The sequence below is a fragment of the Elephantulus edwardii genome, unplaced genomic scaffold (genome assembly GCF_000299155.1).
Source record: "Elephantulus edwardii isolate Elephantulus edwardi_28Jun2011 unplaced genomic scaffold, EleEdw1.0 scaffold00065, whole genome shotgun sequence".
NCBI lineage: Eukaryota > Metazoa > Chordata > Mammalia > Macroscelidea > Macroscelididae > Elephantulus > Elephantulus edwardii.
The window spans coordinates 1,461,099-1,476,823 of record NW_006399815.1 but is presented as its reverse complement, the minus strand read 5'-3'; the positions used below and the strand labels follow the sequence as shown (position 1 = coordinate 1,476,823).

Here is a 15,725-nt window from a genome sequence, read left to right as displayed (position 1 = left end):
GTCTTTTCTTCCTCTTCTGTCTTTGTAATGACCGTTTACACTCTTCCTGAATGATATCTTTGACATCCTCCCACAACTCATCTGGTCTTCGCTCGTTAGTGTTTAAGGCCTCAAACCTGTTCCTGAGATGATTCTTAAATTCAGGTGGTATGAAATCATACATAGCAAGTAATTTAAAAGACCATGGCTTGACTCAGATGAACCTCAGTCTTTAAACTGCTATCACTGCCACTTAACACCTTCAAGGAGTCCTGGACAGCAGACTTACCCAAATCAATATGCCTTTTGATTTCTTGGCTGCTGGTCTCTGGGTGACGACTGTGGATCCAAGCAAAATTAAAACAGGGGTAACTTCAATCTTTTCTCCATCTTTTATAATGTTGCCTAATGGCCCAGTGGTGAGAATTTTTGTCTTACTGAGGTTGAGATGTAATCCACCTTGAAGATTATAGTTGTTGATCTTTTGTAGCGTTTCACATCCCCTTCAGTTCTGACAAGCAAGGTTGTGTCATGTGCATAATAGAGTCTTCCTCCAATCTTGGTACTACATTTTCCTTCATAAAGACTACCCTCTCAAATTATTTGTTCAGCATATAGATTGAATAGGCATGGAGAAAGGATACAGCCCTGTCTCATACATTTCTTGATTTTAAAGCACAGAGTGTTCCCTTGCTCTGTTTGGATAACAGCGTCTTGATCTTCTAGACTAAGAATATACTATATTATTATATATGGGCACTGGGTGGCCTAGTGTTAAACTATGCTTCAGTAACAAATTTGCTAGAGGATCAGTTATGGGTCATTTCTGACTTAATGGCACACAACAACAAACTATATATAGTATATAGCATAAGAATATACTGTTCTTATATATGTGTCTAAGTATAAACCAAGAATAGACTGTATTAATATGTAATATTAATTAATTACGCATAAGCCCAAGTATTCTTGGATTCTCATGCTTAGCTATAATTTGTTATGATCTACACAGTCAAATACCTTTGCATAGTAAAAAACCCAACTAGCCACTCTGGTATTCTATGCATTCAGCTAAGAGCCATCTGACATCAGCAATGATATCCCTGGTGCTATGACCTCTTTTAAAATGAAGCTTGAATTTTTGTCAGTTCCCCTATTGGGGCACTGTTCCAGCCATTTCTAGGTATCTATGGTTTGATTACTGCCACATTCTGTTGGACCATTTTAGGGAATAGGAAGGAATGTGGGTCTTTTCCAGTCAGTTGGCCAGGTAGTTAGTTATCTTCCAAATTTCCTAGCACAGATCGGTAAGCATACCTAGGGCTGCATCTGTTAGCTGAGACATATAAATTGGTATCCCATCAATTCCTGGAGACTTATTTCTTCCCTGTGCTTTCAGTGCAGCCTGAATTTCTTCCTTTGTCACCATTAGTTCCTGATCATATGCTATTCCCTGAAATAGATCTGTGTCAGCCATTTATTTTTGGTCCAACAACTCTGTGTAGTCCCTCCATCTTCTTTTGATGCTTTATTCAAGATTTTGCCCACAGAATCCTTCAATACTGCAACTTGAAGTGTAAATTTGTTTTTAATTCTTACAGCTTGAGAAATGCCAAGTGAGTTCTTCCTTTTTTATTTTCTAACTCCGCACTAAACAAAATACAGTCCGGGTGGAGGGGTAGAATGATCAAGAAAAGTGATAAAGTTACAACCAGCATGAAAAGAAGAGTATTTTTCAGAATCTCAAAGAATTTTATAAATTAACTAAAAATAAAGCAATAACTTTGTTTAAACTCTTAGTATTCAAGAGTCTATACATTTCATTAAAGTACAACATGAAGAATATTTTTCTTAATGATTCATAATCATTCTCAATTATTTTTACATTGTAATGATTTGTCTTTGTCTTATAATAATAGTCACATTCTCTGATTAACTTGAGTTTCTACAAACTTTAATAAACTGATTCCTTAAGCCAAAGCCAGAAATATGGAGATAAACAAAACAGAATTCTTCAGGCTTTGCTGCCTCCTTTTCCTCAACTCTGTAACAACAACCATAGTACATTGCTTTAATATGCCGAACACCATTTTCCTTTTCTTGTCTGGCTACTTATGGTTTTAGTCTAAATCTCTCTTCAGTAGTATTTCCTCTAAATAATATTGCTTTTTAAGTTTCAGTTTAAATCAGGCAAATTCAAGGCAAGTGTGATCTCTCAGAATGAGTCTGACCTCCCGTACATCTTTGCTCTATTATATACTCTTGTGGCAGGGGCCAATTTCATGCTCCAACTCAATCCTTATTCTATCATAGCATTATCAACTGCCAAAAGTGCAAACAAAACCACCTTGGAAGAAGTTGAAGCCAGTGTTCCTTAGGACCAGAGCAGTGAGACTTCATCTCATACATACTCTGGTCATGTTATCAGGTGTACAGCCAGTCCATGGAAGAGAACATTATGCTTAGACAAGTAGAGATCAGTAAAAGAGAAGATCCTCAAGGAAAGGGACTGCCATAATGACTCCAATAATGAGCTAAAGCTGAGCAGACTGTGAGGCTGACACAGGACCGGGCAAGGTTCCATCCTGCTGCAGACAGTGTTAACTATGAACCATAGCCAACTCAACAGCACTTACACACATCAGAGTATATTAAAAAAAATTGTAAGTAGAACACTGTGCACATAGAAACATTTAATAAGTATTTGCTATTGCTTACTAAATGATTAAAAGAACATGCAAAAACAGAAGAATGTGAAAAAGTTTTCTGTTGTAAATTGAATTATATTCTTCAAAGACATGGTGAAGTCCTAACTCCTGAGACCTGTAAGCATAACTGTTATTTGGGGGGAAAAAAGATCTCTGAAAATGTTATCACGTAAGTTAACATTAAGTCATTCTGGAGTAGATAAATTCTAATACAACATGAATGGTATGCTTTTTAAAAAAGAGATAAGATAGTTGTATAGTCTATAAATATATCACTACACTGGAGTGAGGCATGTACAAGTTAAGGTATGCTAAAGATCACTGGCTGTCATGAGAAGTTAGGAGAGCACCATGGCACACCATCCCTACAACCATCAATCAGAAAGAGTCAACCCAGCCAACACCCTGATCTGAGGCTTCTAGCCTCCACACCTGAACACAAAAAATTTCCATTCTCAGAGAAAGTCACATAATTTGTGGTATGATATTACAACAGCCCTAAGAAACAAATACTCTCCCTTTTACAAAACTTACTTCTTTTCTCAGGTTCTGACATGAACATCACGGCCATATCAAATCTTTTTAGTTCAGAAAGTCTTTGTAAGATTTCAAAGATGAGTGTCGGGTTTTCTTTCCTGAAATAATTAAAATATAAATTACCAATCAAAGGTAGCCTATTAAATTTTGTTTACCAAATTCCTAATAATGTGTAAATAATATATTCACTTATTGCCTTTTCCCCCTAGAGATTCTATATTTTAAGATACCAAATAAAGAGATTAAGTCAACCGAAAAAATTATAATATTCTTAAATGGGGACACATGGCAAAGAAGTTATTAATCCACTACTGTCTGTGTCAGTTTCACTCCATATTCATCAACAAAATGAAACACTCCTTTTACCCCACTTAACTATCTCCCTTTTTATTGTTTGTACATGTAATTTTTTTTACAACTTCTGCGACACTAAAATTTATCAAAAAGCTCATTTTGCTATAAATACGATATTTTACTATAATATGAAAATTAATTTCTCAAGTCATTGGAAATAGCAACACAATGAAATACAAAAACATAATTATAAAAAATTTCAACTTACTCAATGTAAAAGTCATGTAGAATTTTAATGATTTGATTAAATACATCTGGATCTAGATTTTTCTGAAACAACCTGGGATACAAGGATGGTTCAATTTGCTTGAAAAAAATAGAATTAGAAAATTACATTATAGCAGCACTTATATATCATAAATTAATTATGTAATAATTGCTTGGGTAAAACTAATTAAAGAATTACTATGTGTTTAGTACTTCATGAATAATAAAGACACATTAAAACGCAAGCAGGATAGAAGATAACGCAAACATGATAATCATACTCTCCAAGTCAGACAAAATTCTCAACAGATGTATACAACCTTAAGACAAACAAGAGACTTGAGATAGCTTCCAGGAGCAATAAAAATCACCAAGGAGTTAAAATAATTACACGACACCATAACAAGATAAAGGGAAACAACCCAATTGAAAAATGGGCACAGGACATGAACAGACACTTGACCAAAGAAGACATTCAGATGGCAAACAAACACATGAAGAAATGGTCAAAATCCCTAGCACATCAAAACAACTATGAGGTATCATCTCACCCCAGTAAGAATATCAAAATTTAACAGAACAGCAAACAACAAAAGCTGGCGAGGTTGTAGAGAAACCCTTATTCACTGTTGGTGGGAATATAAAATGGTGCAACCAATATGGGAGGCATATGACGCTTTCTCATAAAGTTGCAAATAGAAATACCATTTAACCCAGAAATTCCACTACTGGGAATATACCCCAAAGAAACCATAACCGCCACCCAAGCAGATAAATGCACACCCGTGTTTATTGCTGCTTTCTTCACAATAGCAAAGTGTTGGAAACAACCTAAGTGCCCATCAACAAATGAATGGATAGAGAAGTTGTGGTATATTCACACAATGGAATACTGTGCTGCATTGAAAAACAAGAAATTCATGAAATATTCAAAATGGGTGACCATGGAGGACATTATGCTGAGTGAAATATCTCAGTCACAAAAGGACAAATACTGAATAGTGTCACTGCTGTAAAATGGGACTGACATCGGTTTAGGGGAGGTTGAGAAAGATGGGACAAATTATGTACACTGCATTTAAACAGATGAGGGAGAGAACTGTTTAAAAGGGATATATGATTAGGTATTATTGTCACGACAGGAGTCCAGAATGAAGGTTGCACAGTGGAGTGGATTTGGGGGGAGGGACTGTATAACAATGAAAGATTTTTTTTTTTACTCTTCAAAATGAAGGCTGCATAGTGGAGTGGACTTAGAAGAAGGGATTGTATAACAATGAAAGAATTTTACTTTTCAAAGAGAAGAATGAACTGGGGCGGAGGTTGAGCAGGAAGAAAAGTATAGCAATGAATGAATGGAAATCCAAAGTCTCTGTAAACTTTCATTAAAATTAATACAAATTTTAAAAAGGGGGGGAAATCATTACATGGCATAACCTCCCTGGAGAGACTGAACTACATAATGAAAAGGAATTGTTATTTTACACTTGAAAAAAATAATGCTAATCCATTATTTCTTAAATTTCCTATGATTTCTTTCTTAGAGCAAATAAAGCCTATGTTCAGAATGATTATTTAAATGTTTAAAGTAATGCTCAAAATACACCTTGAACTGGCATTAGATATCCAATGTATTTTAGCTTCCTTTATCTGGAAGGAAGATGGATTAAGTCCAAATTAAGACATACAATTAAATTATTTTAGACAACAGAATATGACACAGAACTCCTTTCTAAAGGAGAATATCTAGGTTTCCCGGTTGCAAATTTTAAAACTTCTCTGTTTGGGTGATGTTATGTCCTAGGTAAAGGATAGATGCATTTCTTACAGTCATATTATGCAAAATCAATTTTAACATTATTATTATTTCAAAACTACACACACTATCAGAGTCACTACCAACGTTAAGTGAGTCTACAGGACAGAGCAGAATTGCTCAAGAGGGGTTTCAAGACTGTAAATCTCTACTAGTAGACAAACTAAAAATCTTTCTTGCACTATCATGACACAGTGACAAAAAGGTTCTCTGACCTCTAACTTAAAACAGAATCACTAATGTTTTAATTCTTACCTTTAGATACTGATACAGCATATCGGGAGAACTTTTCAGTTGTCTAAAATCAGCTTCAAGCTGGAATGAGTTTGCAGGAACTGGAGGAAGAACACTTGAAATAAATTGGGGAGGTGTTTTTCCTACCTCTGTGGAAATCTTCTCACTGAAAGACTGACATACGCCTTGTTTCAAATTGACCTGAGGTCTGAAAACATTTCAATAGCATTAGTCAAACAGAAAATAATAAAAATGGTCAAAAGTTCAAACTAAGAAACATAATATGGATTTAAAACTTCTGACACTGTTGCAGCTGTTAGGTGCTGTCAAGTACAACTCATAGTGATCCTTGAACAACAAACCTGAACCCTCTCCTATTCTATGCCATCATTATTTCTGATACAGTTGAGCCCACTGCTATTGTCATTGTGTCTGTCAATCCATTTAACTGGAGATCTTCCTCTTCTGCTGACCCTCGACCCTTCCAAGCATGATGTCCCTTTCCAAGGAACAGCCTCTTCTTTTTTTAAAAAAATTTTTTTAATAATTTTAATGAGCATTTACAGAGATTTTGGATTTCCATTCATTCATTGCTGCACTTCTCTCCCCGCCCATCCCTCCCCCACCTCGCCCCAAGGGAACAGCCTCTTCTAACAACATGCTCAAAATATAAGAGATGAAGCTTCATCATCCTTGCCTCCAAGTAGCCTTCTGGCTGCACTTTTCCAGTATGGTCCACAGGATATTCAGTATTCTTTTCCACCACAGTTCAAATGTATCAATTCTTCTACCATCCTTAATCACTGTCCAGTTGTTAGATGCATAGCAAGTAACTGAAAAGACCACGGTCTGAATCAGGCACTCTAGTCTTCAAACTGATGCTACAGCTCCTCAGTAATTTGGAAAGATCTCTGACAGTGGACTTGCGTGACTGCTAATACCAAAGGTGCTGATTGTAGACCCAAGTAAGATAAGTAATTGGCAGTTTCAATCCGTTCTTCATCTATAACAATGTTGCCTACTGGCCCAGTGATGAGGACCTTTGTCTTGAGATTCAGATGTAATCCATAGTCTTTGATTTTTATACAGCAAGTGTTTCAAGTCACCTCACTTTCAGCAAGCAAGGTTGTGTCATCTGCATAATACAGGTAGTTGATGAGTCTTTTTCTGATCTTGATACCACCCTTTTCACTTCATAAAGTCAATCTTCATGAATGATAAACTCGGTATATAGAAAGAATAGGTATGGAGGAAGGATACAACCTGAATGCACTCCCTTCCTGATTCCACTGCAAGGAAACCATGCAGTGTTTCCTTGTTCTGTATGCACAACAGCTTCCTGGTTTAGGTATAGATTTCACTAGAGCATAATAAAGTGTTCTGGACTTACCATTTTACTCAATATTAGCCATAAAATTATTATTGGATTTGTTTTGTTTTCTTTTCTGTACTGTCAAGTCGGATCTGACTGGCACAGGAGGATATTTTGCCCCTCCTTCTCCAGTGGAGCATCTGGTGGATTTGAACCACATGTCTTCAAGATTATAGAGCATCTTCTTGCCACTAGGCTACCAGAGCTCCCTTTAAAATTACTATTTTATTTATGTGCTATGAGCTAAAATATGTACATATACATACCTGTACAGACATGCAGATTATGCCTTCCATATACCAGCTACTATCTAGAAATCAACCTCACTAAGTAAAAAAAGGCAACTATTTTTAAAAATGACAAATAATCTTATACATTAATGGCTGAAATAACTAAGTTGTACTTTTTAGGAAACTTCCTGTTATTAAAACACTTTGCTGAATTTAGAAATGGAACATATGTACTGAAGTTCTAAAAACGAAAATGAATAAATCCAATTTGTTCAAGCTATCTGTCTCTAAATTCTCCATTTCAGTAAATGAGAAGTGATACAGGGCCAGCCATCTTTACTCTCATAGAAAGTAAGAATTTTTAAAAAAAGATAAACTAGGACTCAGAATTGGACAGTTAAAAAAAAATGACAGTAATGAGTACAAACCCTCTTATCAGTCATGCCAACTATCTAATAGGCCTGTCACCATTCTAGAAGATTTCCAGATAAGAGAATTTCTACTCACTGTAGGACTGAAGTATTATGGATTTCTTCTATTTTCAATACTTTGGCTCTTGGAATATCACTTGTGGACAAAAGGTCATCTTCGCTTGAATTCTTCTTACTTCCAGTGCCTGTGGATGCTATCACATTTGCTAGACTTGTAGGATTACTCTCTGGAGCAGCAGCAGTAGTGGTATCTGGCTCATCAATTGTCTGTATCAAGTTACCAGTTTCTTCAATAACAAGTTTCTTCAGGGGTTTCTAAAACAATTGAAGTTAATTCTTTAACTCAATATCTTAAAAGTTTCTACTTTAGAGCAACAAGTTGAAAGATTCCGGTGTTCTCAAAGTCACTATCCCCAGTATAAGTAAATTTAACTTGGTGGCTAGACAGACTTAAGGATACCATACTCGTCTCAAAATACCAAGGATAAAGGCACACATAACATCTACTCTCAAGAGTTTAAACAGCGAAAAGAGACAAGTGTGTATGAGTAATTACAAGGCAATAGCATGTATATTATAAAAGGTGAAAGTACCAAATACTAAGAGAACATTCCAAAAAAAGCACAACAAATCTCAAACTCATTTCTATTGAGTCAGAAACAACTCAGAGCTGACCCTCCAGTGGTTTTTCAGAGGTTATAAACTGCACAAGAGGAGACTGTCCATCTTTCCTCTGAGAAGCAACTGGGTGATTTGAACCTCCTCCCTCTACACTGACAGTGCAGCTCCTTTCCCACTAGGCTACAACAGATGCCAAACTCAAATATAGTATTGCTCTAAGTTGAGGAGGATGAGACTGCCTATCCTTCTCCCACAGGGCCACTCCACAGAGACACTAAAGGATGTGAACCACCAAAGTGGTACCAGCTTTGGGCAAAGAGTCTAGGCCACAAGAGCTCTTAAGAGAATGCAGAGGAGGAAAAAAATAAACTTTAGCATCAGGATAGTCTTCTCAAAAAAATACAAAATGGAACAGGTCAAAGCAAGTAGTCATGGTCAGTAGAAATGGGAGCAGTCTAGGAGGGCTTGACGATAGCTAATAAGAAGCCTTGTGAGGCACAGATTTTGAAGTTTACCTAAAATTTGAACTTTATCCTAAGTACAGTAAAGCAGGAAAAAAGATCATGACCAAATAACTGCAATATGGTGGCCCAACTGGAGGTAAGTAGAACACATAGGAGAAATAACCTGCATTATGAATGATACAAACTAACATTAAAACTGTAAGCATGTTGCAGCTGGGTAAAACCAGCCCAGGATTAGATTTACCAAATATTACTCACATGGTTAAGAGCTGTTTTGAGGCACCAAAATTGTTTTGGAATTTAAAAAATGCCATTCACTCTTTCCATCATTAGGAATATCATTCTAAAATGTATAGTATTCTTCCATTTTTAATAAAGAGAACAATCATTTTTACCACATGAATGGTATCATTCATAACGGTATCATTAAACCACATGAACAGAAACATATTAAGGGAGCTACTGTTTCACCAGGGGCATTAAAGAAGAAACAGTTAAAGGAAACTCCCAAAATTTGCAAAATATTGATGTTATTTAATTACATGGCAAAAATGGGAGTTCATTTTGTCTACTTCTTTGTATAATATTTAAAAGGCTTTTTAATGTACATTTTTTAACAATTTAAGGGTTTCCCCCCACCCCTTTCCTTGTTGTATACCACCAAATCTGATCCGACTGGTACGGTAGATTGCCCCTCATTCTCCAGCGGAGTGTCTGATGGATTTGAATTGCATGCATTCAGGATTGCAGCACAGGTTCTTACCACTAGGCCACCAGAGCTCCCTTTAATGTATACTTTTTTTAATGTAACTTTCAGTACTTGAATTATACATCAGAATGCTGTACATATACAAACTTTTCATAAAAATGCTAAACTCAATCAAATCCAAGCATCTATCAATCCAGCCAAGAGAAGATTTAATGGCAAAAATTGAGCACTAGTGGACAAAGGAACATAAATGAGAAAGTTATGGGCACAGTTTTTAGCACACACCTTTCATTAGTTCCGATTTAAAATATAACCATGTTAAGGCCTTTGTTTAGGTGAAAACTATTACTAGCAGTCATTTTCTATCATGACCCTTCGAACACAGTAGGATTTTACTTGAGAATATAAATTCTAACAGGCAAAAATGACTGCATCTAATCAATTAAAAATATACTTATTTAAAGCTAAAATCTTGTACTGACAGTGTGTAACACAAGCCTAGTCAATGAATGTGTAAAAATTATTCTAGTTAATCAACTTCCTAAAAGACTGTCTCTGTTAAATCTAGAAATGCTTCACAATAGAATTGGACAGGCTCCTCCCATAAAAAACAGCACTTCAGAAATTCAACAGAGGATTGCTATGATTCAGGCAGTGGGTTTTGGATAAAAGTGAAATAATTATATACATGTTTAAAAAATGCAATGTCATTGTTGTTGATTGCCTTCAAGTCAAAGAACACAACTCAGCGACCCTATGAACAAAAGGCCTGAAGGCCCTCTACAACCATCAACATTTATCAAAGTCATAGAGTTTCTGGAGGCATGTTGTTAGGAAGTGGATGCCACTCCTGCTTCCAAACCTATCACAGAATGTTACTGGTTGAGTCACCTGTGATGCACAGCAACCATACATACAGCAGCCCTGAACCCTTCCCTGTCCTGAGCCAGTCTCACTAATTCTGATACAGCAACCCCCATTGCCCCAGTTACTGTATCAATCCATCTCATCTGGGGTCTCCCTCTCCTGCACTGTCCTTTCACAAACCATATTATACATAATCTGGCTTAAGTGACTTCCACTCTAAAGATTCAGCAAAAATTGAAGCACTAATTATACCAAATAGTTTCTGTCCCAATAATGAATAATAAAGCAGGCTTTCTTAGTTTTATTAGAAATACGATAGCATACCCAAAATTAAATATTTTTCTTTTTTTTGGAAACTAAAGAGTATTTTAATTATGGAATGAGATCTATAGGAAACAATGAGACTGGTGCTGTATAGGGCAGCTTTCAGAACTAATATACACAGGGTCACTGTTAGTCACATGCACATGTAACTCAAAGGCATATAAAAACAAACATGAGTTATTTTACCTATGCTACATTTTTGCCTTGTTAACTTTATATCTAAACCATCACAAGATACAAAGAATGGGAATAAAGTATTTAATTACTACAAAAATGTGTACAAATATTTACATTTATGTTAAATTACAAATCACTTAAGAAGTTACTCCAGAATTCAAAAGCAGAATATGCCTGTGTTCTATTATAGCCCAGAAAGTATTTTTAAAGATTCAAAAAAGGGCTCAGCAATTCAGTGGTTTATTTTCAAATATTAATTGAACACAGATACTTCAATGGTAAGAGAAAAAAGAAAAATAGAACACTTACAGGTGATCCAAGATGAGGTGGATTATCAGTGGGTTTTACCACATTTTGTCGTTGTGTAGAATCAAGAAAGACCTCATCCCAGTATCCTTTCTCAATTAACTCCTTCAAAATAAATATGGAACTATGACATGACTATCAAAATAATCTCAAATTATGTCACAAATAAGTGTTTATACCTCAGAAAATAAAAGCAAATTTATAATGAAAAGATTACTATACCTTTTTAATTTTGGAAAGTTCAGTTACTGCTTGTTTATTTCCAGGTTCCAGAAGTAAAACAGTTTCAAAATCTAAAGTGAATTTTTAAAAAACACAAAACAAAGAAGTAAATACATTCTATGGAATTCCAGCTTTGAAACACTTAATCATTTCCACATTTACCTTGAGAAGTATTACTCAGGATACTAGGTCACTGGTAAATATTAGTAATGTCAAATATTCACTATACTAGTTGCCTGACATGAAGTTTCAAGTAATTCTCAGACAATTCTATTTTACAGTTGATGTAACTAAGATCTAGAGGTTTTGTAACTTACACTAATAACACTGTTAACATGACAGTGTTGCATATGCATCAAATATAAATGATGAAGGTTGAATAGTTTCTCTCAAGAGGAAAAAACCCCTAGATTGTAGTGTTTGCTGAATTCCCTAGTGTAAATACTTCTACCATGGCTTTTCTGGAGCTACCAAAACAACATCATTGAATGTAAAGTCTGGGAAGAGTTCTACACAATTGGCTCTTCCAACCTGATCCAAATTAATAGACACCACAGCCTCTATCTTTCAACTATGTTAAATTTATCCACTTCTACCTTTACAATAACCACTCTGGTTTAAATCACATCCCCTCTCTTTTGGTCACTGCCATCACAGTCTAACTGGCCCCTACCACTAGACCACACTTCTCTTAATTCCTTTGATGAAATTCTTCACACTGCAGTCAAGGCAATCATTTAAAAAGACAAATCAAATAGTGATATTCTCCTATATTTAAAAAAAAAACCAAACACCAAAAGCAGTGCTTTTCATTCACACTCAATTCACTGCAGCTGAGTCACAATCAACTAACAGATGACCCCCAGTGAGTTTTCAGAGGCTGTAAATCATATGACATCTCTCTCTCCCTTGGAGCAGCTCCTTTAGCATAAAGAACTCTTGTGGCATACCGATTATATGGATGGCTTCTAATCGAAAGGTCAATAGTTCAAATCCACTTGACAGGAAGAAGGATCTAGCAATCTGCTCTCATAAAGGTTACAGCCCAAAAAACACTATAGAGCAGTTCTTCAGTTTCACAGGGTTTCTCTGAGTCAGAATAAAGTCAATAATATCTAACAATAACATAAACTGTTAGAATAAAGGTTGAAAAAAAAAAAAGAATAAGGGTTGCATGTCGAGTCTTTTACCACTCAGCATTCCTTCTTCCTTTAGGAATAGACTTTTCAACTCCTTTGGGAAAATACCCTGCCCCTAAGCCTACATGGTTCTACCAATCACAATACTCCACCTTAGTCATGGGACTGACATGTAATCGAGGTCTGACCCATCAAGAGTGTCCATTCCTGCGGAGAGCTAACCAGTTCAGAAAAGGGAACATGACTATCTCAAGTCAAACTAACTAAAGAGATCTTTCCCAAAACTTTTTTAAAAAAGAGGGAAGCTCTCTTCTCCCTTGGATTTCCAAGCTTAAAAACACAACCTCAAGGCTGCCAATAACAATGTCCCTCACTACATGGAGGAGACTGAGAGAATAACACTGACAGACTAATACAAGTTAAGATGAAAAATAAGAAACAAGAATTTGGGTGAGTTCTGGGATCTGTATTACACTAAGGCTGGCTGTATGTATAGCTCTCCATGATTTGGTAGAGTGAATCAATTCTTTTGTTGAAATACCATAATGTATTTCTATTACTCTCAAACAGGATTGGGACTTCAGACTGACCAGGGCTCTTAGAAAGTCAGTGCTAACTCAGGTCTACACAAAGGAACGAATAGCCCCAGAACTGATAAACAGATATGTAATAAAAAGATTTTTAATTTAAAAAATTTTATTTAAAAGACAATTACAGTCTTGGAAGCCCAATGCTAGTTTACTATGAACTGGAATCAGCTTAATGGCACTGGGCTCATCTTTTGGTTTTAAAGCAAAAATAATAATAATGAAGATTAAAAGACTATCAAATACACAGAAATAAAACATTTAAAAACAGCAAATATGGAGGGGATCACATAAAAACAAGAGCTAGAATAAAGAATAAAAAAATTAACCTATGTTTATTGCTGCACTGTTCACAATAGCAATGAGATGGAAACAACCCAAGTGCCCATCAACAAATGACTGGACAGAGAAGATGTGGTATAGTCACACAAAGGAATACTATGCAGCACTGAAAAACAAGGAACTCATGATATATTATACAAAATAGGTGATCCCGGAGGACATTATGCTGAAATATTTCATTCAAAAAAGGACAAATACTGCATAACGCCACTGTTATAAAAAAAGACTGACACGGGGATTTGGAAGAAACTAAGAAAAGAGGGGATAAACAATGTACAATGCATTGAAACAGATGATTGAAAGAACTGTTTAAAAGGAATTTATGATCAGGTGTATATTTGCATGACAACAGTCCAGAGTAAGAGCTGCACAGCAAAGTGGACTGGGGTGCAGGTGGGGAGGAATGGTGTTAACAATGAAAGAATTTTTTTTCAGAGAGAAAAGCGAACTGGGGGTTGGGTAGGGAGGATTATGTGCAACAATGAATTCATGGCAATCCAAGTTCTCTATAAACTTTCATTAAAATCTCAAAGAATCAAAAATTAAAAGGGACATCACTACAGATTTTACATTATCCATTATCCCTAGCTCCTGATGTCCCTTCTTGTCTTTTGATTTTTGTTTTACTTATTTCTTCTTTTTCTTTTAGGAAGCTCTGGTGATCTAGTGGCAAGAAGCTGTGTTGCAATCCTGAAGGGTCATGCTTTTAATCTACCAGCTGCTCCATGAGAGAAGGATGGGCAGTCTCCTCCCATGCGATTAACTGCCTCTGAAAACCCACCAGAAGGTCAGCTATGGGTCAGTTCCAACTCAACAGTACACAACAACCACCACCTATACAAAATTTTCATTCATTTGGATTGGCAGTTACTCAAGATTATACTGTTAATGTTATGTACTGTCAAGTTTGAACTGATTTACAGCTGACTCTCCAGTGGATTTTCAGAAGCTATAAATTGCAAAAAAGGAGACTGCTCATCTTTCACTCACAGAGCAGCTGGTGGATTTGAACTAACTAGTTTTGGGGTTGGCTGTGCAACTCTACCACTAAGCCACCAAATTATCGTATGTACTGTTAAAAAGTACTTGCATCCATGATGGTAACTGTCTTCCTTTAAATCTGTAAACGTATTCATAATCTGAACTACACAAAGAAAGTGCAATTCTCTAAGTCTTGTAACCATAAACCACCAGAATGCTCTGTAGATCTCTGCATCTAAAATACGAGAGGATCACCAGGATGAGTGCGTGTCAACTGCTCTTTACAGTCTTACCTTGTTTGGCTTCATTTAACTTTCCCAAAAATGTTCTTGCAGTTCCTCTTCTTGCAAAAGCTTTGGAGTATGAGCCATCTAATAAAATAGCCTGTGTGCAGTCTTTTTCAGCTTCCTCATATCTAATGAACACAGAAGTACCAAAGAGGAAAAAAATGTTTACAGAAAACCTTCAATAAACTGACTTCCTAACTTAAAATATGTGCATCTAATTTCAATTAATAATTTTGTAAACGAGGCCTGTTTTGGTTTTTTAAATTTTATGTCTCACCAAAATTTGTAATTATCTTGTTAAAAAAAAAAAGAGTAAGACAACAGACAGTCATGAAAGAGTCTACTCGAAGAAATTAATGATGGTAAAATGGGAGTTGTTATTTTGTACAAGAGTCAGAACCGACCCACAGCTGACCCTCCAGTGGGTTTTCAGAGGCAGTTAATCACACAGGAGGAGACTGCTCATCCTTCTCCCGCAGAGCAGCTGGTGGCCTTGAACAACGTGCCTCCGGAATTGCAGCGCAGCTTCTTGCTACTAGGCCACCAGAGACAGATAAAATACCACTGCTGACAGTGGTATCCTTTCAACCCTCAATTTGTACAGACACTAAGTCAACAATTATAACTTATTAACCTCTCCAAATTATTGAGAAATAATGATGTCAATGTGAGGACTAAGCTGCCTCTGATTCAGGCCATAGTCTTTCCAATTACTTGCTATGTATCTGAGAGCTGGACAATGAATAAGGATGACACCTTTGAGCTGTGGTGTTGGGAGAAGAGCACCGAACATCCCACAGATGGCGAAGAGAATGAATAAATGTGTCTTGG

At 36.1% G+C, this 15,725-nt stretch overlaps 1 protein-coding gene across 2 annotated transcripts in view; it reads right to left on the bottom strand.

Annotated features, from left to right (window-relative positions):
* Positions 1 to 15,725, bottom strand: part of RPAP3 (RNA polymerase II associated protein 3) — a 61,483-nt gene that overhangs the window by 3,378 nt on the left and 42,380 nt on the right. Inside the window, exons 9-15 of one of the 2 annotated variants that reach the window (XM_006888168.1) lie at positions 14,901 to 15,022; positions 11,559 to 11,629; positions 11,340 to 11,441; positions 7,945 to 8,183; positions 5,857 to 6,043; positions 3,787 to 3,884; positions 3,222 to 3,322 (exon numbers count right to left, since the gene is read on the bottom strand). In XM_006888168.1, the coding sequence (XP_006888230.1) occupies positions 3,222 to 3,322; positions 3,787 to 3,884; positions 5,857 to 6,043; positions 7,945 to 8,183; positions 11,340 to 11,441; positions 11,559 to 11,629; positions 14,901 to 15,022 (920 nt within the window). The remainder of the gene's footprint in view (positions 1 to 3,221; positions 3,323 to 3,786; positions 3,885 to 5,856; positions 6,044 to 7,944; positions 8,184 to 11,339; positions 11,442 to 11,558; positions 11,630 to 14,900; positions 15,023 to 15,725) is intronic. The other variant, XM_006888169.1, reaches the window with a different exon arrangement.